General features: G+C 54.0%; 1 protein-coding gene across 1 annotated transcript in view; it reads left to right on the forward strand.

Moving 5' to 3' along the window:
- The first annotated feature begins 3,285 nt into the window (after positions 1-3,285).
- The window catches only part of TEX264 (testis expressed 264, ER-phagy receptor), a 39,560-nt gene continuing 17,298 nt past the window's right edge, over positions 3,286-25,547 (forward strand). The window contains exons 1-4 of the mRNA XM_066558349.1: positions 3,286-3,361; positions 4,336-4,403; positions 5,551-5,842; positions 11,136-11,357. Of these exons, the coding sequence (XP_066414446.1) occupies positions 5,564-5,842; positions 11,136-11,357 (501 nt within the window). The 5' untranslated portion in view covers positions 3,286-3,361; positions 4,336-4,403; positions 5,551-5,563. The remainder of the gene's footprint in view (positions 3,362-4,335; positions 4,404-5,550; positions 5,843-11,135; positions 11,358-25,547) is intronic.

Raw genomic sequence — 25,547 nt, forward strand, 5'->3', positions numbered from 1 at the left:
GTTTGGTGGCTAGTTTTGTTTTAGCCACTGGATCCTACAACACCCAGGTTTGTGTAGTTCAGGACTGGGATCTGAACACAAGGTGAGAATCTAAACTTGACCCTTCTGGTTTCCAAAGGCAGGAGGTAGGAAAGGTTATGTGTCTGTCTGAAAAGTTCCTTCATACCTTAAAAACTGCGTTTAATTACAAGATCATTTTTGCTAATAGATCCTGGGGGGAAATAGTTTGCTGTTTAGCATTTGTGACCTAAATAGACAGTTAACCATAAGAATAATTTGCATATTTCTTAACACTTTTAAGTTTGTCTGAAAAGATATGTGTGCCTTTTCTTACTCTGTAACACTGAAATTTTTATTCCTGTCATGAGAAAGAAACATTCCTGTCCTGCAGTGGGAAATGAATGTAAATCTGAGGGGAAGTCAATGGACCAACAGTTAATCCTTCAATGCATCTCTTCTTTTGTGTTAGCAAGGCACCAAAAGGTCAGGGGCTGAAGTGCTGCTGAGCTCTTCACGCTGTTTGCCTTTCACAGGCCTGGCCCTTATGGGATGCCAGCTTGTATGTGAGCCTTTCCTGGTCTCACCTTGAGGTTTTCCCATCAACAGCAGCTGCATTTCAACAAAAGAATGATCTTTTAGAAAATGTATTGAGTGTACAAGAAGCTCCACACTAGCAAATATTAGAAGTTTATGTGTGAGTACTGGGTGCTTAGAAGTGAAATCCTTTATGCAGAGGGGTAAACCTGTCCTGTCTTGTGCAGCCTTTGTGAAGGATTCCCAGGGAGCTTCCTGCTCCCAGCACCACTAACCCTGTGTTTAGGGAGGCCAGTGGCCAAAACCTTACTGAGTGAGCCACTCCCTGGTCCTGGCACGCTGGACCAAGCAGCACCCAACCAGCCCTTTGTGCCCTCACTCTGTCCACACAGCCCAGTCCTGCCCTCTGCCAGCACAGCCCCTGCCCTCTACAGTGTCTCTCCTCTGAAGAGGACCTACCAGGTGAGCATTTCCATGTGCCTGTGCTGCCTTCCTTCCAGTTTTCCCCACAACTGATGGTCTCCTTCGATTTCAAGGACCAAAGTGCCAGTCTTGGTTGATCAACAGTAATGCAGAGTTGCTGTTATGGGCCTCCAGGAAGGACTTGGGAGTGGAGCCCATCTGTGTCTGTGCTGATGGAAATTCCTCAGGGCTGTGTGATCTGTTCTGGCCTCTTGCCTGCCCCTCTAGGGAGGGTATTTCCATGCAGAGTTAGTCAGAGCCCTTTGTGTTTTGCCATGTTCCCAAGGTGATCAGTATCCTTATCACATCTATTTGCTTACTGCACACCTCAAGTGACCTTTGCAAAGCTCAGCTCACCTTGTCCAGCAGGTGAAGGCAACTGAGAGAGGAAGGACAACGAAGTATCTTATCCTGGAGCAGAGGATGGAGGGTCCAGCAGGTGTGAGCAGAACTGGAAAGCCAAGGACTGGGCCAAGGCTGAGCTAAATATCCCAGCACAGGTACCCTGCTGAGACAATGTGGAGTATTTCAGGAGTCAGATGAGGTCACTGCCCTATTGAGCATCATTTCTGCCTGCTAATGCTGGGATGAAGCTGGAGTCCCTCCATAGAGAGGCTACAGAAGATGGAGAAATGTTGGCTGGAGGTTGAGAGGTGGGGCAGCTCACCCACATCTGCTTCTGCTCACAACCCACCTCCACTTCTGACTGCCACTTAGCATTCAAATGAGAACAGGCTGATCTGCATGCCCTGTTAGAGATGTTAGGGCCTAAACAAATCTGCTGAGACCAAGTGCCTGCCATACCCTGACACACAGGGCCCTGCTGGAGAGCACATTTTACCTGCCTCACCTCCCCACAACGTTCTGGTTCAGAGTGAAGGCATGGAGCTGTTAAATGAGACCCAAATTTTAGTGTTTGCTGTTGTAATGGAGAAATGTATGCATTATGTACTAAATGTGTGCAGATTTAAAGAACTTTGAGGCTGGAGGAAGGAGAGGTGTCTGATGGCCAGAGCTGGCAGCTGCAGGGCTTTTGAGATCTGTTCCTTTTCTTGCCAGTGATTCACTGCATGGCTCCAGGCAAGACACATAACCAAGCTGGAATATTTTCTTCCAGATGCAAAAGAGTTATAATGTCAAATACAAGGAGGCCCTCTGAGGTTTAACTAATTTCAGTTTATGGAAAGCCTTGAGATCCTCACAAGGAAGCTGCTGGAGAAAGGCAAGTATTGAAGTACTGCAGTATTTCACACTGCTGTTCATAAATGAGCACATTGGTGAAAAGCAGTGGCCAAAACAAAAAAAAAAAAAAAATCAGCCCCGGTGAGGGGGGTTGGGATGCAGGGAAATGGATGTGAAACCACATCAGGAGAGGCCACAGCGAACTCCACTGCTCCTTGTTACTGCATCTGGAGGTGGCTCATGGACCAAGGTAGAGCAAACATTCCCTGCTAGGAGGGTTGAAGAGGCTGAAGACAGCTCAGAGAGGTGTAGAGGTGAGAAGGTTGCTCCTTAGCCCTCCTGGTGCTCCCCTTGTTGGGCAGTGCTGTCTGAGATGCCTGGCTGATTTTCCTTCCAGCTGGGCAGTGGGAAAACCCAAGCACAGGCAGAAGCCAAGATGTTTCTGCCAGGTTGCAACAGCCCCAGCGATGGAACCTGCGAGCAGCTGTTGCAAACCCTCTCTGGGTTTCTTGGGAAGGGTTTGGGTGCAGCAGAGCAGCTCTGCCCGGACCGGCCAGGCCAGGCCGTGTGCTCAGGGCCGTGACTCGGCTGCAGGCTCAGGGCACCTGCTCGCCCAGCGCCCGAGGTCAGGAAGGAAGGGCCCATTCACCGGGGGCTCCTCACCAGGCCGCGGGGAGCCTGAGGCGCGGCTCAGCCGGCAGGGACCTGCCGCAGCCCCGGCAGGCTGTAGGACACGGCGCTGGCTGGCGATCAGCAGTGCCCTGCAGGGCGCAGGGATCGGAGGGGAGGGGAGAGGACAGCCCTCCATCCACAGCCCTCCTGCTCGGCGCAGGGAGGGGCTCCCGGGCTGCAGGGCTGGGCAGCCGGGGAGGCGCTGGAAGGCTCGGGGAGCAGCCGGGAGCTGTGAGGAGCCTCGAGGGGGATCGAGCCCCCCCCGAGGCCGGGCCGTGCCGGCGCCCGTCCGCCAGAGGGCGCACTCCCCGCGGGGCGCGCAAACCCTCGGGCTGCCCCGCCCAGGCCCCGCCCCCGCCGGAAGCCACGCCCATCCAGCTGGTACCGCGGCCCTACGCCCCACCCACCCCGCCGGCCCCGCCCCCAGGCCCGGCGCGCAGCCGCCCCCTGGCGGCGGGGCGGGGCGGGGCGGCGCCGGGATCGCTCCGGGCCGGCCGCGCCGGGAGCCCCGGTGAGAGCGCGAGGGGTGCCCGGGGACCCCGCCCGGCACCGCGGCGGGGGCGGCTCTGCGGGGATCCGCGGGGCCCGGCGGGCAGCGCCGCGCCGATCCGGTTCGGTCCCCTCAGGCTGCGGCCTGCTTGGAGCCGGAGGGCGCCGGCCGGGTCCCGTAGCGCTCCGGCGGTGGGCACGCCCGTGGCGGGGGCTGCACCGGTGCCGATGCGAGGGGCGCTGCCTGCGGGCAGGCGGGGCCCAGGGCCGAGGCTCCCGGCAGGCAGGCCGGACTGCGGGGCCGCTCGGGCAGACCCCCACCCTCGGCCGGGCACGGGCACCGGGAGGGTCGGCATCCCGGGCGGAAAGGGGAGGTGACATCCCCGGCCCGTGAGGAGGGCTGGGGGGAACCGGCAGTGCCTGCCAGTGCCGGCGGGGAACGAGCCACGGGAACCGGGAAGAACAGCCAAAAATACCCTGCTCTCCTCTGGGGCGGCTGCCATCAGGGCCCTGGGGCTGGGCGTGGGGCTGGCAGCTCGGGGGAATCACCGGGCCGTGATTGAAGTGCCGGGTCTGTGTTGGTTACCGGGAGGAGCGGAGGCGCTGCGGGAGCGGGTGAATCCCTCCGGGAGCTCTCTGCTGCCAGGGCACCCGGGAGCGGCTCCCGGCCGCGGCTCAGGTGTCCCTGCGGCGGCCGGGCTGGGACACCCAACCGAGGCAGGACATCGTCCTCTTTCACCGTTCCTTTCCCGTTTCCATGTTTCTCGGTGCCCGTGCATTCAGCCGCAGAGTTTTGGGAAGAAACCTTGGCCTGCGAGGTCCTGCAGGAGCAGGTTGTCCTCGGAACACCCCTCCTGCGGGGAGCAGGTCCGAGGTGACCGGGCGCCTTTTGGCTACACTGCCGCAGCTGTGTTGCCTTTGGTCCCGTTTGAGAGGAAGTTTGATCCTTATTTGAGTTTGAGAGGAAGCAATGATCCTTATTTTTTCCTGCTGCAGCGCCACAGATCCTGCACCCCAGTGGATCAGATGTCTTGAAGCATTTCTGGGCTGAGCTGGTTTTTCAGGTGAGTGGGGTCATGGTGTGAGATGGTGCCTGGCCCAGGAGCGCGGCCCCAGTTTGGGCTCAACACGGTTTGGTTTTGCCGTGTATCTGCTTGCTGGGCCAAAGCAGAGCCGCCCGCGCTTCCTACCAGGATGTGGCTTTTCTCTTGTAAAGCTGATTGAACAAGCAGCAGCCTCGGTGAACGACACTTTGTGGACAGAGTGTGTTTATAACACAGAGAGGTAAAGGTGGATTGTTTACTTCAGCGCTCACTTCCAAACCTACCTTCTGTGAAAGTCCCAGGGGAGCATCGCAACCATTCCCTGTGTGACCAGAGCTGTGTCTCAAGGGAGTATAAAACACAAACAACTCTGCTGGAATGGTTTGGATTGCAACTCCCCAGAGTGGTTGCACTTGGTGGGTGAAAACAAGCAGGAGGCATTCACCAGGCTGCTGTGTCCCACAGTCAGCACAAGAGAAAAGATGCCAAACAAAACAGGAAGCCCTTGTTGAAGTTATAAAAACTATTTTAGTTTAAAAAAAGCCATCTAAAAAGAATACCAGTAATTCATTGTACCTGTGTTGGAAATGCTTTTTCTAGCTGTGTTTTCAGCTTCCTCTGAGCCTCTCTGGGTGCTTGAATCTGGATCTGAACTGGTGTGGTCCTCATTTGGATCATGGCAGGAAGGCCTGGGCTTCTGGATGTATTGACAAAGGGGCTGCCCTGCTTGGAGTGGGCCTGATACCCATAAATGATAAATTATTTTATTATGATTCCCTGATCCTTAACCCGGTGCTGTGTATTTGTTATTTGTTGCATGATGCAGGCTCCCAGGGTGGTTTTTTGGTCTCTCCTGGATACAAAACTGGATTTGAACAGTTTTGAGGAGCTGGAGATGATGCCTCTCTGTCTTCCCTTCCAAACCACCTCATTCCCAAGTGGCACTGAAGCAATATAATTTGTACCTGGTGACCAATTGGAACAGGCTGATGCAATGTACCACTAATATACAGGAGGCTTCTGGAGGACTTCCACTCTGTTAAGCTTCACACATAAGAACAACTGCAAGAGAGTGCATTTTGCTGCAAATAAATCATTTTAGAAAGCAATTCTTTGCCCAAGTGGGAGCTTGACTGCCCTTCTTTTTCTCCTCTGCTCTTGCTGCCAGTGCCTGAGGAGCCATGGTGCACCAGGTGTCCATCATGACCGACTGGGTGCTGCTGGGGCTGATCGCGGCGCTGGTCGTGCTGCTGCTGCTCACCGTCTTCGGCTTCGTTGTCTACTCGGGGCTCTTCACCGAGGTGGTTGTGAGTGCTGGCTCCCCCCCTGTGGGCAGCATGACTCTGGCCTACAAGTTCAGGGTGGGCCCGTACGGAGAGTCCGGGCAGCTCTTCACGGACGGCTGCAGCATCTCCTCGAAGCTCTGCTCCATCGGTGTCTACTATGACAACCCCCACACGGTAAGGTGTGCCCAGCATGCTCTCAGGATGCTCCCTAAATGTGTTTCAGGCACGTGCAGCTCATTCTCTTTAGGGGAGCACTGGGGTTCACAAGGTCTCCCAGATCTACAGAGCACCCTGTGTGGGGAAAAGCACCTGAAATTTGCATCAGGATTTGCATAATCCTGATTGAAAGGCATTGGGTGAGCAAAGCTTGGTATCTTCTGATAGCCTCTGCTGAACAGGGTATCAGCAGGATAACAGAGCTGGTTATGGAACAGAAACCAGTGTTCACGACCCCAAGGTGAGGCATTCCTTGGCATGTTCCTTGGAAGTGCAGCCAAGGCTCCTTCTGGACTTGCAGCTCTGTGGTTGAAAGCAGATGGTCGCTTCTCAAAAGCTCGGTCTGTTCTCATCCATACTCCTTCTCTTGTTTCTAGTGTTCTCATGTGTTTCTGAGCTTCCCTGTAGTTCTTCCATCCCCTGAGAGTTCTTACTGAAAGCTCAGGTGCTGCGTGCTGAGGGCTCCTGTCTGATGAAACAGTTGCTCCATGATGCTCCTGGGCTGAGAGGCTAGCAGAAAGCACACTGCCTGGTGGCTGCCAACCAGAGCCCAGTACTCCATGGGAACAGTTAAAGACAAGGAACAAACAAAAGTGCATCAGAACTTGCTGGGGGGGTGGAACCTGGCTGCTGATGCTGAATGACTCGGGGGTTTCCAAATAATGGCATGTGGGCATTTGTCTGGGGCAGACAGCCTGGCTCCCTGGTAATTCTGCAGTAGCTTGTGTGACCGTGGAGGAATCCGTGGGGAGGAGGGACAAAAGAGTGGCCAGCAGCTGTGCATGTGTGCTTGGGCTCATGTTTGGGGGCTGGTGCAGGGCACAGGGCTTGGGCTGATAGCTCTCACCCAGTGCTTCTGCTCTGGGGGTGTCTGTCCTGTTTTAGAAACCTTATTTTGTTGCTTGCAAGATGGTTCTCCCAAGGATTGGACCCGCTTTGAGGGAAGAACTTGTCCATGAAAACATAGTGCTGAGTGAGCTGTGACAGGAAGATATTGGAGGTGAGAAAGCACTGAGCTTGGCTGTGCACAGAGGAGCCTGCTGTGTTCAGCCACCTTGTGTCCTGTGGTGCCCTGACTTGTCTCTACCTACCTGGATCATGGGAGGCAGAGAAGACACCGTGGTGCGTCTTCCTGGCCTGGGAAGGATGATGGCAAGGATGGCTTCTCTCTTTAGGATGAGCTGGGGAGAGGCAGGGTTTGACTAGGCATGCTTGGACACTGTTGTCTGGAGGAAGTGTCATGTTTGGAGCTAGAGCCATGGTGCCCATGTGGTCAGAGTGGCCATTTCATTGGCACTAATTTGTGTCCTTGTGTTGAGGGTCTCACCTGGAGCTGAGAATCCTGATGGTGCTGCTTGTTCTGCCGTGGTCTCTGGGCACAGAGCAGGCAGTCAGTGCTGTGGGAGGGCTCAGTGTCCATTCCCAGTGCTGTCCTGCTCCAGGGATGTGATGTGCACATGCCTGTGGTTGCCTTGCAGCCTTTCAGCTGACATTGTATCAAGGGCCTTGGCTCTTTGTTTGCTAAAGCCTGGGCTAGTAAAAGCCTGTATTGTACTGGCTCATGGATACTGATAAGGATATTTGTGCTAACTCCTGCCCTGGCTGGCACAGTGAATGCTTTCTTTCCCTGGTAGCACCAGGTGAGGCTAGGAAGGAGTGACTCTGACCTGACCCTGAAAATTTGGGCTGTCAATACACAGTCAAACTGCCTCCCCTTCCAGGTCTTGTCTTTTTTTCTCCTCTTTCTGCACCTGCTGCATCTCTGCCTTCACCCTGTGGCTGGAGAAGGCAGTGGGGCTGCAGGCCTTGTCTCTGGTGGCCATCCAGGGTTTTGGAAGCCAACTGTTCCTCCTTGTGCAAGAGTCTAACCTGCCCTCCAAGGCTTGGCAGGCAGCCCCACGGACCTTGCCCTTCTCTGTACCAGCTGCCTTTGCTCATGACACTGAGCAGGTGACACTGGCCTGAGCCTCCTGTCCCTGTAGCCACTGTAGTGGCTGGGGCACAGGGGGGCTGTGCAGGGTATAGCTGCAGTGCCTGCAGCTCTGCATAGTGACAGGAGCCTTGTCTGCCATCCACAGGCACAGTGTCAGCCCTGGTCTGCTGGAGCAGCTGGGGTGCTGGTGGGACCTTCCACATGCTGATCTTTGGCTCCCCACAGAGATCTGCATCTCACCCACAGGCAGGTCAGGCCAGGCAGGGTGCTGGGAGTGAGATTGGGCAGATGGTTCTCTTGCCTCTGGGCAGGTGAAGAAAGGGCCAGCTGTGGCTTGGTCTCCTGGCTGGAGACTGCAGTGCTTGTACCTGATGTGCTGGCTCGGGTGCAGACACCCCAGTGTCCTGTGGGGCTCCCTGGGTGCTCGTATCCACTGAGCCACCATGGCTTGGGAGATGCTGAGCACTGCTGGCTCCTCATTCCCAGAGGTTCCACAGGGTGGGATTGCTCACCCAGGCTGCCTTTCCCCTGGGAGGAAGAGATGATTTCCTCCTCTTCCTCCTCATTCTCAGTGCTCTGCTGACCTCGGTGAAGCACCCTCTGGCAGAGCTGGCCCGCCCAGAGCTGGCCACTTGCCACGGATGTTGACTTGTCTCTAAAAATAGACCTTTGTCATCAGGCAGCAGAAGGTGTTGGCTGAGTCCTGCGTCCTGTGGTGTTGGGGGTGGAGCACTGGAGGGCTCTGGCCAGACATCCACCCAAGCCATGGCTCCTGGGGGTTTGATGCCCCCAACACTGGGACAGGAAGGGGCTGGTGGCCCCCAAGTGCCATGTGGCAATTACTGTGCTGGTGGGCTCATGGTCAAAGGAAGCTCTGGCTAGGAGAAAGGATGGGAATGCTGAGCTGGAGAGCAGCAGCAGTATGCTGCTCTTGGCTGGGAGTGGGGCTGGGGGGAACCCCATGGCCTGGAGCATGTGGGCTGCCTCAGGGTCATGCCAGTCCTCAGGGCAGCCACTGCCACCAGCATCCCTGGGGCTCCCTGCTGACTCCTGGCTCTCCCAACATTCACACAAGGATGCTCCCTGAGTGCTGCCAAAACCCTGCCAGCCATGTTTTATGTGTTTTAATGGACGAGATTAATATTAATTTAATTTTCTTTTTTTTTTCCTTTTTATTTAATATTTAGCAGCCCAGAGGACTTCTCCCTCCTTTTCCCACCTCTGTCAGGAGCAAAAATAACTCCTCAGCAAGGAGTGGATGTGGCGGGTGGGTTTGTGCTCAGCTCCAGCCAAGCTCCTGCTTACATATAGCTGTGGGCACATGCCAGGGACTTTTCCTGCAGTCCATGTGCTCAGCCACAAGCCCGTGCCCAAATGTTGGATGGATAAGACCAAAATGCTCTGTGAATGCAGAAACAGGCTTTGTTCCAACTGGCAAAGCTGATGAATAGGTTAAGCAATAATTTCCAGAACTCCTCTGTCAGGATGCTTGGGGGACCAGAGGCTTTGAGCAGCACCTGTCTACTGGAATAGACAAATCTGTTAGGGAAAGGCTGGTTTTAAATGGAGCCTTTTTCCTTTTTCCCTTTCCCTTTCTTTCCTGTTCCATTCCAAGAAGGCAAATCTGCCTTGCTGCTACCGTTGGAAAGATGTCTGTGGAGCTACATGCTGTGAAAAAGAAAGGTAAAAGGAGGAGGGAGGAAGCAAACATGCCTAACCCAGCATTGCTGCCCACTCCAGCAGCTCTGGTCCCTCTGACAGTTGCTCCAGGGCTGGGATTGAGCTGTCTTTGCTCAGGACATAAATGGAGATTGAATGTTTAAAGGAATTTAATCTAGATTTCCATATCTCCTTGTTTCATCTGGCTCTTTTCCCAGGGATGCCATTTATGGCTGCCTCTTGCTGTCTTTGGGGTGGATCTGCTTCTCCTTTCGTGCCCGGAGCAGTGATGGATGCTGGGCACAGCCCTGTCTGCAGCTCCCTCTTGCAGCACAGGAGGGCAAGAGCGAGCTGTGACTGTCCCCAGCCTGGTGGATGCTGCTCCGCAGGCTGCTGTCCTCCTTCCACTTACATCTGCTCGTGTTCCCTCTCTGGAATGGTCCTGCCCTGCGACATCAGAAGGTGTTTAAGGGAAAGGCAGGGCAGGGAGTGAAGAGAGGGTGATTACACTGCGGGAGGAAGCTTTGGTGGGCTTTAGTACAGCAGAGTTAGGGATGAGATCAGGGAGCACAGATCCCCTTGTGGTGTTGCATGGGGATGGGAACCTGTAAAACGCTGGCCTTGGTGCATCCTCTGTCTGCTTCACATCGTCCCTGTGAGAGTTTTGTTACACCTTTGTGCCCCTAGGTTATATCAGGGAAAGTGGCTATGTTGTCCAGCCCCCTCCCACATTCCTGCCCAGGGCTGTGGGTAAGCTTGAACTCAAGTTGTGGGATTCTGTTGAAAACTAGAAATGAAAGTTGTGGCCTGGGTCAGCTTTAGTGTAGAGATGGTTGGAGTCCTGTGGGTCATCACTGTGCTGGTGGCAGGGCTTTGAGCACCCCCATTGCTGGGCTGCACCCCTGTCATAATGGGAGGCATCCTCAAATCTGTAAAGAGAGCATGCTCTAGGTTTCCTCTGTTGTTGGGGTTCAGGATAGAAGTGAATATATTTCTCTTTGTGTTATTGCAAACAGTTGGGTGACTGCATGCAGGTCTTACCTGCCTCAGTTTCCCTACCCCAAAACTGCCATACTGGGTGTGCCTACCTTGGAAGGACCTGGGAGCCTCTGGATTTCTCTCCAGCTTAGTGCCAGTGGCCCATGGTGGTTGGTGGCATGTGCACATGGCTGCAGGGGACTTCCTCAGGAGTGGAGTGGGGGCAAACCAGGCAAGCTGGGATCACATCTCTAAGCCCCCTCCCTGAGCTGCAGGGGTGTCCTGCAGAAGGGGATGGCTGTGACAAGTTGTTGATAGGAAGGTGTCTGATGTGGGATCAGGAGAGACACTTCCTGCAGGGACTGTCACCTGGGACAGGTTTGAGTGAGCATCTTGGTGGGGTTTAGCTCTTCTCTGCTGCAAGTCCCTCTGCCCTCCAAGGAGAGGAGCAGCACCTTCCCCACTGGGCTGTGCATTTAGGCTGGAAGGAGTGTAGATGATTTAGGCCTGGATCAGCCTGGGTTAGGACCGGGCACCTGCTTTGGTATGCCTGATCATACCAGGCCATTGCTTTTACTGCTTTATGGTAATCTCCTGCCTCCAACCTCAGCAAGCTGAGGTTTTGGCCAGTTCCAAGCCTCTGTCTTCTTCTGACGCTGTCTGTCTGTCCCCTTCCATCAGGTGTCTCCAGAGAAGTGCCGCTTCGCCATAGGCCGCATCCTGAGCGAGGGAGACGCGAAGCCGTCGGAGGAGCAGATCAAACGGTTCCAGAAGTATGGCTTCAAGATCTTCAGCTTCCCTGCTCCCAGCCACGTGGTCATGGCGACCTTCCCCTTCACTACACCGTTGTCCATCCATCTGGCAGTCAACCGTGTCCACCCAGCCCTTGACACTTACATCAAGGTAAGCGAGTGTGGCATGAGGAGCGTTGCCTGTGTTCAGTGGGCTGTCAGAGGCTTCTCTTCCTGACAGCTGATGGGGCTGCTCTGACGTGCCATGTCTTGATATTTTCCCTTGGGCACTACCATCAAGATCTCCTCCTTTTGCAATCTGGCAGGTAGTTCCCCAGCAGGGATGTCCTTCCATTCACTTGGTAGGCACAGGGGTGTCTTTTCTGCTGTTTTGTGTTTATGAGAAACAAGTTCTTGTCTAATAACTTGCTGTTTTTCTCCTTAACACAGAGATAAAAGCTGACTTTCCCCTTGAGTTTCTTTCTTGTTGTTAGGATCTGGCAGGTATGTGCCCTTCAGTGTAATGCTTCGTGCTATGGAACTTCTGTTTTGAGTGCCAGCCTCACCAGTGGGGCAGCTTGTCTTCTTCAGGAACAGGAGGAGAAGTTAGGAACTTTCTGGCCTGCAGGCTTATGAAAACTTTCTTTAAAGCAATACATTGAAATTTGTGGGTCTTGGCCCTGGCTGGGCAGCTGGCTGCTGTGGGCTGTGTTCGCCCTTGCCCCGAGTGGCCATCCCTGCTGCTTGTGGTCCTATTGAAACCAGCTCTGCTGCTTTGCTCTGGCTGCCAGAGCAGCTGTGGCAAGGGTGTTCCCAAGTAGCACATCTGTCACAGACACCTCCAGATGCAGGCTTTCCAGAGAGCAAGGAAGGTCCTGGCTAGCTGGATGATGGAGGGAAGGGACTGTCCTTCCCAGTGGGGGAGGATGCTGTGGAGGGGCCATGCTCAGCCTTTGGCTTATCTGACTGTCGAGTTCTGACGCTTTGGTTTGTTCGTGTTGAAACACACTATTTATAAACTTGCTTTTCCTGGCGAAACTCCCAGCCTTGTGGGGGAACCGTGTGAATCCCTCCAGCCTGCGCTGTGCTGCAGCATGGCTGCCTGGGTGCCAATCCTGGAACTTCAGCTGGGGGCTCTTTGCCGACCCTCTTGTCCACCCTGGCTGCAGAGAGCTGCCCGCTGCTACTGGGGGAATGTGCATTAGTGCTGGCAGTAGGTGACACCAGCACTGCTGCTTGCCCCCATTGTGGAAAGCAGAACCAGTCCCCTGTTCTGATCCTCTGGCTCCATCCTGTGTCTCCTGCTGGAGCTGTGCCCGTTTCTCTGTGGGGGCACCAGGCAGTGCTGCCAGCCCTGTGGCGGGCGTGCGTGGAGGGGGCTGAGCGGGCGGCAGCAGCAGCTTGGCCGCGGGAGTGCTCGGAGACACCGGGCTGAGGCTGCCTGAGCTGGGGAGAGGGCCCAGCAGCACATCTGTCACATGGGAAATGGAGCTGCTAGAGCTCAAAAGGGAACCACGGGCTGCTCTGGGAGCACCTGGGAGTGTGTCATGGGAGCAGTCCATTTCCATTTACAATAACTGAAATCATAGGGAAACAGACACCCACAGGCACTTGCAGAGGGAGGGGACACATTTTGATCTTGCCCCGGTCCCAGCAGCACAGGGGTCAGGGTGCCGGTGCCTGTCTGAATGTCCTGCAGCACAATGGGATCAGGACTCAGGATCAGCCCCCTGCCCGTCTGGCACTGACTGTGGGGACACAGGCAGGAGGAGGGTGGATTTGCCATGCTGGGAGGGGCAGAGGGGAGTGGGTGCTGCTGCTCCCTGCACACTGCACCCTGGGGATGCCCTGCCTTTCTCCAGTGTGGCACAGGGCGCTCAGGAGGTCATTTGCAGCCGTGCCAGCAGCATCCCTGCTGCTTCTGTATCTTTGCTGCTTCTCCCTCAGCCTGGACTCTCTGCACCCCTGGGGCTGCGCTGGCACTTCCTGGGATAGAGGGATGGGGAGGGAAGGGGGAAACTTTCATGGAAACAGGTGACCTGTGCCCGCTCGGTGGTGGGAATGGGGGTTGCCATGGAGACAGCTTCTCCAAATAGCATCCTTCATCCCACCCCCGGAGCCCAACTCCCTTAAGCAACCCGAGAGAGCAGCGAGACAGATTTGCTTTATTTATTTATTTATTTATTTCCTGTGTGCCTGCTTTGGGAAAGGTGCTGTTAATGAGAGCTGGGGGTCAGACCTGCCAAGAGCAGGTCCCTCACAGCTCTCCCATCTCAGGAGGTCGGAAGGCAAAAGCCATGAGGCATGAAAGGAGACTCAGTGGCAGGGATGAAATGCTGGCTCCCATGGAGAGAGGGAATTAGCTGAAGTGGAGGGAGGATGACATGGCTGCCTAGTCCTAGAAAGAAGGTGTGGGAGAGCTGGGGATGGAGAGGGAGCTGAAGGAGGCAGGAAGAAAGTTGCAAGGTGGGGAGGGAGGGTGGAGAAAGCTTTTGAGATGCTGAAAAACAGAGAAGAAGAATGGGAGGAGAAGGGGACTGGAGGGGGTTATGTTGGGCAAAGGAGCTGAGGGTTTGGGGTCCAGCTGAGGGAACAGGGCAGTGAGAGCTGGGGAGGGAAAGTCTGGGCCAGATTTGAAAGAAGCCTTACCACAGATGGCACTCCAGCAGCCTTCCCTGGCATCCCCTGGGGTTAACTTGGGGACATCTAGTCCCAAAGGCTGGTGGATGAGACCTGTGGCTCCCTCTGGGCTTGCTGGTGCTGTGCAGCAGTTACCAGGAATGTTTGTGGCTCACATTTCCCCAGCAGTGGGGGTGCAGTGGTGCTGGCTTTTGGCAGTCTGAACTTTGTGTTTCCCACTCTGCCGTGGCTTTGGAGGGACAGGAAAAGTTAAAAATAAATTTATAACAAGAATTTAAAAAGAGCAGTAGGGTGATAGTCTCCTTTCATTAAGGGTGGAAGGGAGATGAGCTGGCATGGAGCAGGAGGTCTCATGTCCAGGCTGTCCTTGCAGCATGCATCTCTGCCCCCTTGGCTTTTGTGAGCACAGGAGCTGGCATTTCTGTGAGACTTTTGGTGCAGGCCTGGCTTTTGGGAGCTGTGGGGAAATGGCTGCAGCCATCCTTGGCAGGTAAGAGGACATCCTTCCCCTGGAATGGCAGTGACTTACTGGCTAGAATTGCCTTCTGAGGAGCCCAGGAGGGGCTGCTGGCTCATTATTCTGAACATGGGTTATTTAAGGCATAGGCTGGGGTTATTTAGTGTCCCTTAAAAGCATTTCCTCCCTAATAACCTCTGATGTTGCTTCTCTCTGCCTCCAGGCAGGTATGCCCTGCTTTCCTGGGATGTGCCACAACACAGCTGCCTGTCAGACCAGGCACTCCCAGCTCCTGGGAGCAAAGGAGAAAGCTCTTCTCTGGTGGGGACCCTTTCTGACAGCTCTGGGAGCAGGTTATTCCCCTGTAACCTCCTGCCATTTCAAGGAGTGTTTCTTCTGCTTTAGGTATAATGAGCTCTCTGTGGTGGGCTGTGTGTCTGTCCCTGCATTTCTCTGCATCCATTCTGGCACCTAGTGGGTGCTGCGAGGTGGGTGGGCTTGGACCTCTGGCTGTTGGTCTCCTCTGGCATAGAGAGGTGGCTAATTGCATCCAAGGCAGAGCTGGCAGATGTCTCCTACTACAGCCCTAGAAGTGCCTGCTTCAACATGGCCTCTTTTTGTGATTTTTTGGGTCAGTTTTGTGGTCTTCAGCCAAGACAGATGTGGAAGTGGATGCCAATATCATCCTGACTGCCTTGCACCCTCCAGAGCACCAGCTGACTGACCTCAAGCTCTGACTCTGGCTGACTTGGAAAACTGGGGTTTTCTCTTTTTGGATGGTCTTGTAAAGGTATCTTCCACCTTCACCTAAACTCTCAGCTTTTTTCCTTCCCCTGGTCTCTGTAATCACAAGTTTCCCACTTCCATGGGCTTGTGAATCACTCCTTTACAATGCAGATCTCAGGCAAGAATGGCTGGCATGGACTCTGTGATGCCAGGAAATATTTGGGAACTGTCAGGTTGGCTCCTGCCTGACAGAGGCTGTCGTGTTCCTCCACACCTCAGCTCCCCATAAAAGGAGCTCCACAAGGTGCTGGAAAGATGTGGCTTGTTCCTGTTTACAGCCAGGGAAATGTGTTATTCCTTGGACCATCAGCTTGGAGCAAGCTTTTCTCCCCTTGTCAGCTATGGCAGTTTAGGATGTGGTCACCTCTTGCCTCTCTCTTTGCTAAGCTAAATACAAAAACCTTTTAAAGTTCCCACATTTTCCAATGTTTTCCATATTTTCTGACCTTAATTTCTAGTTTCTCTTTTGGACCTATTTTCAGCTTAGAAAGTTCTGTGACTTGTCAGTAGCTCAAACAGATGCTTTATTTCAGTAATGGTCATATTGTTGTAGCACATGAATCCCTGGTGGAGACCTTGTCCCCTGCCACAGACCCCCAGTCCTGGGTTTGATCTGAGCCTGCTAATAGCAACTTCAGACACGTGCCTCTGCCCTTTGATGGAGTTGTGGTTCCTCAGTTAAAGATGGGAAACGATGCCAAGTCCTGCATCTCCTCTGAGCTGGATTGAATGGCACGAGTGCTGGTTTGTTTATCAGTCAAGCCCGCCCTCCCCACTAAAACAAATCCTGTTTGCCAACAGGATGTGACAGCTGTAAACGAGTGTTGGTTGGCATTAATTATGCTGATCTCCTTTGCTTCCTGGTGATCTGGCCCAGTTGCAGCCATCCATGTATTTTGTCTTGGCTGACTTTGCCTGGGCAGTCTGTGCTTGTTCAAGTCAGTTATTTACCCATTGAATGTTGGCAGGTACAGGCTGCTGTCTCTCCTGGGACTTTTTAGCATCTCCAGCTGGCCAGAGATCACCCTTTGACATGTGGACAGCTTGTCAGCAGGGAGTTCAGCATGTTGAAATGTGTGTTATCTGGGCCTGCGAGCCATGTGTTTTATCTTGTCATGGAAGAACAAACATTTCACCCGCATCCTCTGCCCATGTTGTCTGACTTTGTCCTAATTTCAGTGCAGAAATACCCAGTGAACACTCCTCCCTTCTCACTGGTGCTGCTGAGGTTTCCCCTGGCTGACCTATCCAGGATCTGTGCCATCCTTCGGACACTTCTCCCCTACCTAGTGCCCCAAACAGCTCCAGAACATGGATACTTCTGGCTGGGGGGAGCTGGGAGCCTAAATGATCCTTTATGGCAGCTGAGCCTCAGCACCCTTGTGAGGCTGCACCTCCTCTTTCCCCTCTGGCTCACCTGACCACGCTGCTGAGCCTGCTGCCTTTGCTCAGATCTGTTGAAAATCCTTTTCTCCCAGCAGTTTTAAATAAAGGTCTGTGGAGCTGTGTTCCCATACCAGGTGGTCTGTGCTTTAAAGGCCATCCTTTTGCTTGGCTGTGTTGGGAGGCTGGGATTGGGGGTTGTGAGATGATGAAACATTTACAAAAAGGGCTCAATTATTGGGATGTTTTTCCACTTAAATTCTTTCTCCTGGATGATTTAGTTTATTTATTCCGGGCTCTGTGCATGAAGCATTTTTAAATGCCAGCTTGTCGTGTGTGAGCAGCTCAGGCTTCAGTCTGCACGTGCGTGAGAGCTGATCACAGTGGCAGCATCAGCCAATCAACTGCTGCCTGAATTTTCCTCCAGAGGCCCAGGAATTACTAACAGATGCTCAGTCCTGTGTTCTTGGACCACAGCTTCATTTGTCCTCGTGAGCTCCTTGGCTCTCCTGCAAGCCCTCGGGACCAGAGGCTGAAGACTACTGCCCAAGGTGGAGCCCTTGCTGAGCCAGGGCCACTCAAAGCCATATATCCATCTCTCTAGAGAGAAGGAGGAGCAGGATACCTTTATCCAAAACTTATAACCTGGGGATTTGCTGCCCTCAGTGTCTCATCATGCGTGTCTGGCAAGACTCATCCAGTTGATGTTCTTCTTCCTCTTTGCATCAATGGGTTACCCTGCAGAATATGCCAGTGGCTTTCTGGGAAATGGAGCCCTGGATCCTTCTCCTGCCTTTTTCCCATGCCCCAGTGTGACTCTGGGAGTCGATTTGCTTAAAGAGGGTGCTGGGGTTAGGGGTGGTGGCTCAGCTGCCTGGCTGGGTGGGATGACCCTCAGTTTAAGCCCATGTGCTCATGGGTATAGGTCTTCAGGGTTCCCAGGAAGTCAGGAGATTACCTGACACTGCTGGGAAGTGATCCTCACACATCAAATAATAACAGGGGAAAAAATCCTAGAGAGTCATAGAGGATTTGATGTGTCCATCTTCTGTTGATGTCAGGGACGAGACCAGAGCTGACAGCGTGACAGGCTGCTTGGCTGTGGGCTGTCATATATTTGGAGTGAGGATACAGGCTCCAGGGGAAGTGTGTTGGGAGCCCTTGCATGGTCCCAAGCTGGGCTGTAGGTCATGTCGCATGTGGCTTGTGCACTATTCATGGACCATTCTTGGTTGTCCACCAGCCTGGTTGATGTTGAGGACAAGGACCAGAGTGGCTTGTGCAGTGCTGGAGAACACCCATGGCTGGTGTGTGCTCTCTGCCAGGAGGCAGTGAAGCTCTGGATCTCGGGCAGGGCAGGAGGAGCAGGCGAGGGGTGGGCACTGTGATGCTCCAGCCTGTCCCAAAGGTGACATGCAACGGCAGGGAGCAGAGAGGGACCCCGGGGTGTCTGCGCCTTTGTGGGCACGTTCATCTCTCGCTGACCTGCACTGACAGCTGGTTTTCAGTGGGCTCTCTGCAGCAAGGCTGCCTGCTTACTGCTGGTTGGCACCCCCCAGCTGGATGTCACATCACATCAGTTCTCACGTTCGCAGCGACTTTCAGTTATTAAATATTTTTAGCGACAAAACCACCCAAAGATGTTTCTGTCCCGCGAGCATGAGCGACCTCGCCCTCAGTGTGGAGCGGGCAGGGGAGGGAAGGATGCCCACAAGGTCAGGCTGGGGGCTGAGCCAGGTGAAGGGGCTTTGGTGGGCAGGGTTCTGCAGTGCTGTGGGGCCTTTGGGGCAGGTCTGTTTAACCTGTGTCTGCAGGGACTGCGCTCCTCCTGCGCGGCTAATGGAACATATGGGGACCGGGGCTCTGCGTCACGGCTCCTGCCACTCGCAGCAGGCAGCCCCACTGTCCCTTCCCCAGAGGAATGTGGCAGCCCCAGGCCACTACTCATCTGCTGTCACCTTCTCCCTGGTCCTTGCAGGCAGGCTGTGAATTACCACTGACCATGCTTTATGTTCAGTGCTGCCTGTGCCAGGCATGTCGGTGTGCACCAGTCAGTGTGTGCTGGTTTCCCAGCCTGTGCTGGTGCCATTCCTGCTGCCTGTGCCTGCACACATTTTTCCTCCTGCAAGCAAACTGTGCAGCTTCTGCTTCAGCTCTGCTGTTTGGCTCTTGCACAGGAGCAGGTGCAAACTGCAGCTCTGACAGTATTGCTGCTTTGAGCAGGAAAGGTTTGCTGACCAGCTTTGAGTTTTGGTAGTTAAAAAGACTCCTTCCCTGCCTCTGCAGCTTGTGACATGTGTGAAATCACCCAGGTTTTCCTCAACTTTTTGTTGACTCTGTGCAAGAGCCTGCTCTAGCAGCAGGCAGGGGAGTCCTGGTTCTAGGGAAGCAGCTGGTGTGGGATGCAGGCTCCTGCCACTGTGGCCTCCCAGTTCTAATTGATCACAAAATGGGAACAGACCAGGTTGGAAGGAGCATGCAAAGAGAGTCTGGTACAGCCTTTTATGAGAAAGAAAGTGTGGTTATGTAGCACACAATTGCATCTTGAAAGCCTCTGGCTATGGGGCCTCCACCACATTCCTGTGGAGGCTTTTCCAGCTGGCAGATCAGCCCCAGATCTCTGCTACAGTGGGAACTTTCCTGTGACATCCAGCATTTTGACCCTATTGCTGTCCCAGCTCATTTTTCAGGAACATTTCCAAAGGCAGCTCCTGGAAAGAGAGTGAACTTCAAGTGCCTGCCCTCCCATGCATGCCAAACTGTGTGGGCATCCCTGATGGCCAAAGGCCTGGACCCCTGTTGGCTGTCACTCAGTGGTCCTGTTTGGAGGCATTTTGGTCCCAGGAGGGAGTAGGAATCCACCTAACCTTCCCAAGCTGCTGCTTTGGAAAGTTGGGAGAGCAGCCTTGTAATGACTTGCTCAACCTTGCAAAATTCTCACAGAGATGAATCTTCTCAGACAAAAGATTTGCTTCCCCTTCTTCTTTGCAGCGAGGATTAATGATCACGGGAGAAGCCGGGGATATTTCATACGGCTGTCCAAGGAAGAGGAAGAACTGAAATGGTTTGCCTTGGGCAAGGAGGGAGAGTAAAACACTACAGTGCTTTTCTGTCAGATCTCTTTATCGACTTGATCTGTACGTATGCTCTCCCCAGATGTATTTATAGAGAATCCCAGAGGATGCAATCGGTTCAAAAGGTTTTCTTTGTCAGGCATTGGAGACGTGTCCAGCTCTTTCCAGCAGCGACAGTGTCCTGAACCTTGGGGTCTTCCCCTCTTGACATCTAGTCAATTAATTCAAGGATGAGATTGATCTGCCTCTCTGCAATTATTTTAGCTCAGTCCTAATGAGTTTTGTCTGGACAGGTTCTTCCCCATAGTCCTCTGAGCCAGACCTTACCAGCTGTGCCAGGCTTAAGAAATAGCAAAATGAACCCGATCAAATGAGAAACAGCTTCATAGAAATATTGCTCTTTTCCAACAAATGCTGTTGGCCCAGTTTCCCTGGCTGTGAAGCTCCCACTTTGAAACCTGTGGAGCAGGCAGATAATACACTTGAAAGCAGTGGCATTTTTACCTCCAGAAAAGGGACCATTGTGCTATGACTAACTTGCACTTTTTCAATTCTAGTTAGGTATAAAATGGTAGGAAAGGCCCCGCTTTGGGGAGGGCAGGAGAGTGAAAACATTTCCCTTCTGCAGTGAGTCAAAATATGGATGGATGAGTCGCGAGGTTGGGTGGTGATCGGATCACAGGGATGAAAGAACAAAATCAGTTCCTCCTCCTCCTCCTGCCTAGAACATGTGTGCCATAGGCAAGGCACAGCTTTGGGGCTGCACCAGAGGCTGGGGCACCAGTGAGGTGGCAGAGCCCAGCTGTTTGCTCTGAAGCAAAGGGTCACACTGGAAGTCCCTCAGGGTCTCTTTGTTTGACAGGGAGATACACACACAGAGCTCTGTCAGCTCTGCCTGTCTGCAGCAGCTGCTGCCCTGTGGATGCTGTTGAATTGATGCTGCTGTGTGCTGGTGGCCCTGGGCAGAGGCAGCAGGCCAGGTGTGGAGTGAGAGGTGTGAAGTTCTGTGGAGCTGCTCACATCTTGGGGAGGCCTTCATGGGCTCAGCATGTGCTTTTCTTTTCTCTGTGCTGTTGCCTGATGGCCGTCACTCTGCCCAGATCCACAGGGAATCAGAGCCTTTGGGGAGTGGATGCAGGGTATGGAGAGGTGCAATGGTTCAGTGCAGACCTACTCACAGCCAGTATATCCCATCCTGCTTTGAGGAGCAAACACCCACTGCCTGTTTATTGTCAGGACAACTTGGATTGTCCCGACAGGCTGCCAAATCCTGGCCCTCTGAACTCTTCTGGATTTGCCAGGACTGGGTTCATCTTCATGGTATCCAGCTGCCTCAGCTGTTGAGGGCTCCAGAGCAGTTTGCAGACTGGTCTGTGAGCTCCTTGAAAAAGGAAGGTTGAGCAATGCTTAATTATTGGCTTGCAGGCTTTTGGAGAGTGCCTGTGAGCCCTCAGCTCTAGGACTCCTTTTGTGTCTTTTCCAGCATGTGGCAGTGGATTTCAGCCTGTGCTTCAGCCACACCAGGGAAAATCAGAGCCTGTAATAGAAATGTTGACAGTTTCTAACTCCACCTCTCTTGCCTGGGGCTGGAAGGGATTACTCCAGATCAGAACTGCCCTGAGGCAGCTGATAGAGGTCTGCAGCATGGCAGGATGTCCAAGCTTCCTGAGCTGCTTCCCCTGCTCCATCCCAAGTGAGCAACAAGTCATGGCAGCTCTCTTCATCTTCATGGCTGTTGTGCTGGGTGGGTCATCTGGCACCTCTCTGATTGCATGGGAACAAGGAAAGGCATTTGTCCCCCTGCTGTCAGACCACAGTGGGCAGAGGGATCAGTCTGCCTGGGGAGCATGAGCCAGTGGTTATCCTCTGTGGATTGAGTGCAGTGCCTGGTGTTGGTAAGAGATGGAAGGTACCTGTTACCCTCAAGAGTGGATCAGCACCTGATGGTGCCTCTAGTCCAACCCATTTCTTTGTCCCCAGCCCACCCAACGTTCACCTTTCTTGGGCTCGTCAGTGCTGTGGTGAGTGTGAGGACACAGAGGCTCACACCTGGCTTGAGCAGGTGCATTTCTGCTGGGTTTGTCAGAGACAAGCTCTCCCTTAGGTAGGATGCCTCTGCCCTGCCAGGTCTGCTAGGCTGGGTGCATAGTCTGGAGAAGAATGTGCTTCCAGTATGGAGGAGAGGAACAAACCTTCCTAAGAGAGGAGATGATGATGGGAAGTCAGCTCTCCTGGGTACCAGAGAGAAACTAGTAGTGATTTGGAGCAAAGGCTCTCTACAGCTTTTGGGACAGAATCAGCCTCCTCTGGCACTGGGATGGCAAAAGAGAGATGCTGGGGCCATGACATGGGGTTACTGATGAAGCTTGGAGTATGCTTGTCTTCCAGGCCACTGACATCTGAATCTTGCACATGTATGTTTTGCATGGCTGCCTCCTCCTAAAGCTCAGCAAGGCTCTGCTGATCTGAGGCTGAGCTCCAAATTAAATGACACCAAACAGCGTGGCTTTACATTTCAAAGGCTCAGAGCAGAAGGATGCCTGGGTCTTGCTGTCACTATGGAGTAATTGGAATGATTTTTTTTTTTTTTGGCGGCTTGTACAATGACCACCAGGTGCTTGCTCCACAGACAGATGGTTTTACCTGCATCTTCTGCTAATGGGAGGACTTATAACAACCCTGCAGGGATGAAGAGGGGTGACAGAGCTCAGTACAGTAGAAACAGCAAGTTAGTAGCTGCTCTGCGTCCCTGGCTCTGGCTGCTTATCACAGTGGTAACTTGTGGATGGGCACATTTGCATCACACAACCCCTGGAAATTTCTGCTTCTGTTCCCCCATTCCACACACCACCAACCAGAAAATCTCCTAGTACATTTTAAGTTGCTACTGTGTCTCTTTCCCTTCTCCTCACAGGGATGGACTTAGCAGAGGTGCTGTTTGAACGTCAAAGATGGAGCTCTAAGACAGCTGGGAGAGTGGTTGGTCTGGGAGCCCCAGTCCCAGCATGGCACTGGGGGCTGTTGCCTTTCAAATGAAACCTGAAGGGGTGTCCTGGCCCTGGGGGAGGAAGAGAATGTGTCATGACTGATCACAGAGTGGCCCTGTCTGCAGCTGCCTGTTGGCTTCATTCAGCATTGCTGACAGGCTCTGTTCCCACTCTGTAGGGATGTAACATAACAACACCCTGGGAAGGCTGCAGGGAGGGAAACAATGGCCTCATTCCCAGTGTGGACACCTGCATTTTTTCCCTGCTACTGGATGGCTGGTTGCTATCATTAACTCAGGGCTTTATTTCTGCCTGGAGCTGATGGCAGGTCCTTGACATGCAGGAAGGTAGATATCTATCATCTGCTGGGGCCAGCTGCTCTGCTCTTCACGCTGTGCAGATTCACAGCTTGGGGTAAGGTCCTCCCAGTGATTCAGTAACCAGCCCGTGAGTTGGCAAAAGCTTATCAAGAGGTCAGTGTGGAGAAAGACTTGCTCAGGCACTTCTCAGTACAGGAATGAGCAAAACAGAATGGTGCTGTGGCTGCAGGAGCTGCCAGATGTTGTGGGCTCACAGTGGAGGAAACAGCCATCAGCTTCTCTCTGTTCTTGCATCTTCCTCCTCCTCTCTCACGTCATCTCTAGGAGACAAGTTCACTTGTCCTGCCCAGGTCCTGCCACCCCAAGAAGCCACTGCCTTCATCTCCCAGGAGTTCCTCTTCAAAGCTGTCTCCTGGGGATAGCTACTTTGGGATCCATAGCATTGGCTCAGCTCTGGCTTTCTGCTGTGCCCTGGGGCACAGGACCAGTATCTGGGACAGAGTTGCACAGGCAGAGTACACTGCCTGCCCATGGCAAGCTGTGGCTGCTTGGGGAAGGGCAGAATGGGACAGAGGTGTAGATATTCTTCCCCAAGGGCCTCCCCATCCTCCAGGTACCTAGAGTTTGAGGAGGGGCATCAGCACTGGGAAGAGGAGGGATGTCCTCCAGGTCTCAGGGCACTAATGAGGATCTGGGGCAGCTCTGGTGGCTGCAGCTTTGTCTGCTGTGCTACCATCAGTGGTGTTACACAGGGCTGTGTATGGTTTGGGGTACCTGGGGGGGCAGAGCAGTGGTACAGATGGGGAGTTGGCTTCCCAGGAGAGAAAGATCTGGAAAGCTGAGTGGTGTGATGCATCTCCAGAGCATTACCAGCTCATGGAGCACATCTGGGAACATATGGGATCCTTGTGGATAGACAGAGTCAGGCTGGGCTCTGTCCTTGCCTAACTGCTTTGATTTCTCCTCTTGATTGATCTGCACAGTCAAACTCACGATCCTGTGCTGGCAGAGGAGCAGTTGCCAGACTGCAAAGGTCGCTGGAAGCAGCTGCTCCCCTCCCCTGCTGCCTGTGTTGCCGGCAGCAGAGCCCGGCTTTGGAGGCGCTCAGCTTGTGTCAGGAGAGCCCGGCTTTGGAGGTGCTCAGCTTGTGTCAGGAGAGCCCGGCTTTGGAGGTGCTCAGCTTGTGTCAGGAGAGCCTGGCTTTGGAGGTGCTCAGCTTGTGTCAGCAGAGCCCGGCTTTGGAGGTGCTCAGCTTGTGTCAGGAGAGCCTGGCTTTGGAGGCGCTCAGCTTGTGTCAGCAGAACCCGGCTTTGGAGGCGCTCAGCTTGTGTCAGGAGAGCCCGGCTTTGGAGGTGCTCAGCTTGTGTCAGGAGAGCCTGGCTTTGGAGGTGCTCAGCTTGTGTCAGCAGAGCCCGGCTTTGGAGGTGCTCAGCTTGTGTCCCTGCTGGCCCCGCAGCCGCTGCCTCCCCGCACTTGGCACTGCAGCGGCTGCTCAGCAGGTGTGAGTGAGAGAGAGAGAGCAGCTCTGCTCTCCACACCAAGGTAATGAGCCCGCTGGGACCTGCACCGGGTCCCTGGTGGGCCAGGGAGGAGGAGGAGGAGAAAGCTGCAGAGGAAAGGCAGCCTCACCTCGCCTTGCCACGCCCGCTCGCAGCGGGGCCGATGGAGAAGTGCGGCCAGCACGTGTGGCCGCTGAAATGGCGTGTTTGGGGACAGCTGGAGCTGTCCCTGGTGAATCTGCCCGGTGCCGCAGGTTGGCCTCCCTCACACCCCCTGCTCGCCTGGCCCGTGTTGCTGGCTCGTCCCGCATTGCAGCAGCCTCAGCCTGCCCGGTCTCTGTTCGCTCCGTGCCCGCCGGCGCTGGGGATGCGCTGGGGATTTCCCGGGGCCATCGTTACCGCCCGCGGCTGCAGCGGCTGCGGGCTCCGGGGGCTTCATTAGCCCAGCTCACCCGGGGAATTGTCAGCACAGAATTGTCAGCACACAGGAGCCCGCCAGAATCGCTGTCTCTTTGCCCTTTGCCAGGTTTTTGGGGAAGAGAGGTGCAAGCTCTTGGATGTGGGGGTTTGAAGGTGGCTTTGCTGGAAGCCTACAGGGAAATGCCTCTTGTTCATTTGTAAGCATTCAGGAAGGAACTTGTTCCAAGCCCTGGCTTGCATTTAAAACATGGAGATATCTATTGATGGGGCAAGGGAAGGAGGAGCAGGAGGGGCAGTGAGCCAAAGGTAACCAGTGCCCCATGAGTGTCTGCCCTACAGAGAGCCTGGTTGGGATCCCTGTCACCCAAGACAAGCCTGTGGGTGCAGGGTTTCCCTGAGCCAGAGCTCAGACAATATTTCTGCATAGTTGGCTGCACATAACTGATAGCTTTGAAGATCCTCCTGTCCTGGAAACTTGCTTTCTGACATCAGATTTGCCAAAGTGTTGTAATTGAGATGTGCTTAGGGATGTCGTGATCAGCTTGCCTATTCCTCCTCAGCAAACCAGGCTGAAACCCATTTGATCTCTTCCTCTGGATCTTCCTTGCCTTCCAAATGAGGCCAACAAGCCTGACAGTAAGTCCCTGTGGGTGGGCAGGGAGGACTATTTTGTCTGGGAATCAGGCAGTTGCATCGTGGCTTTGCCCTGGGCTGCTGGTGGCTTTATCTGTGCAAGTTCAACAAGGTTAAGTTCTTCAGCTTCCCTTTTTGGCTTTCTCAGCTGTGAAGGGATGGT

The sequence above is a fragment of the Molothrus aeneus genome, chromosome 12 (genome assembly GCF_037042795.1).
Source record: "Molothrus aeneus isolate 106 chromosome 12, BPBGC_Maene_1.0, whole genome shotgun sequence".
NCBI classification, from domain to species: Eukaryota; Metazoa; Chordata; class Aves; order Passeriformes; family Icteridae; genus Molothrus; species Molothrus aeneus.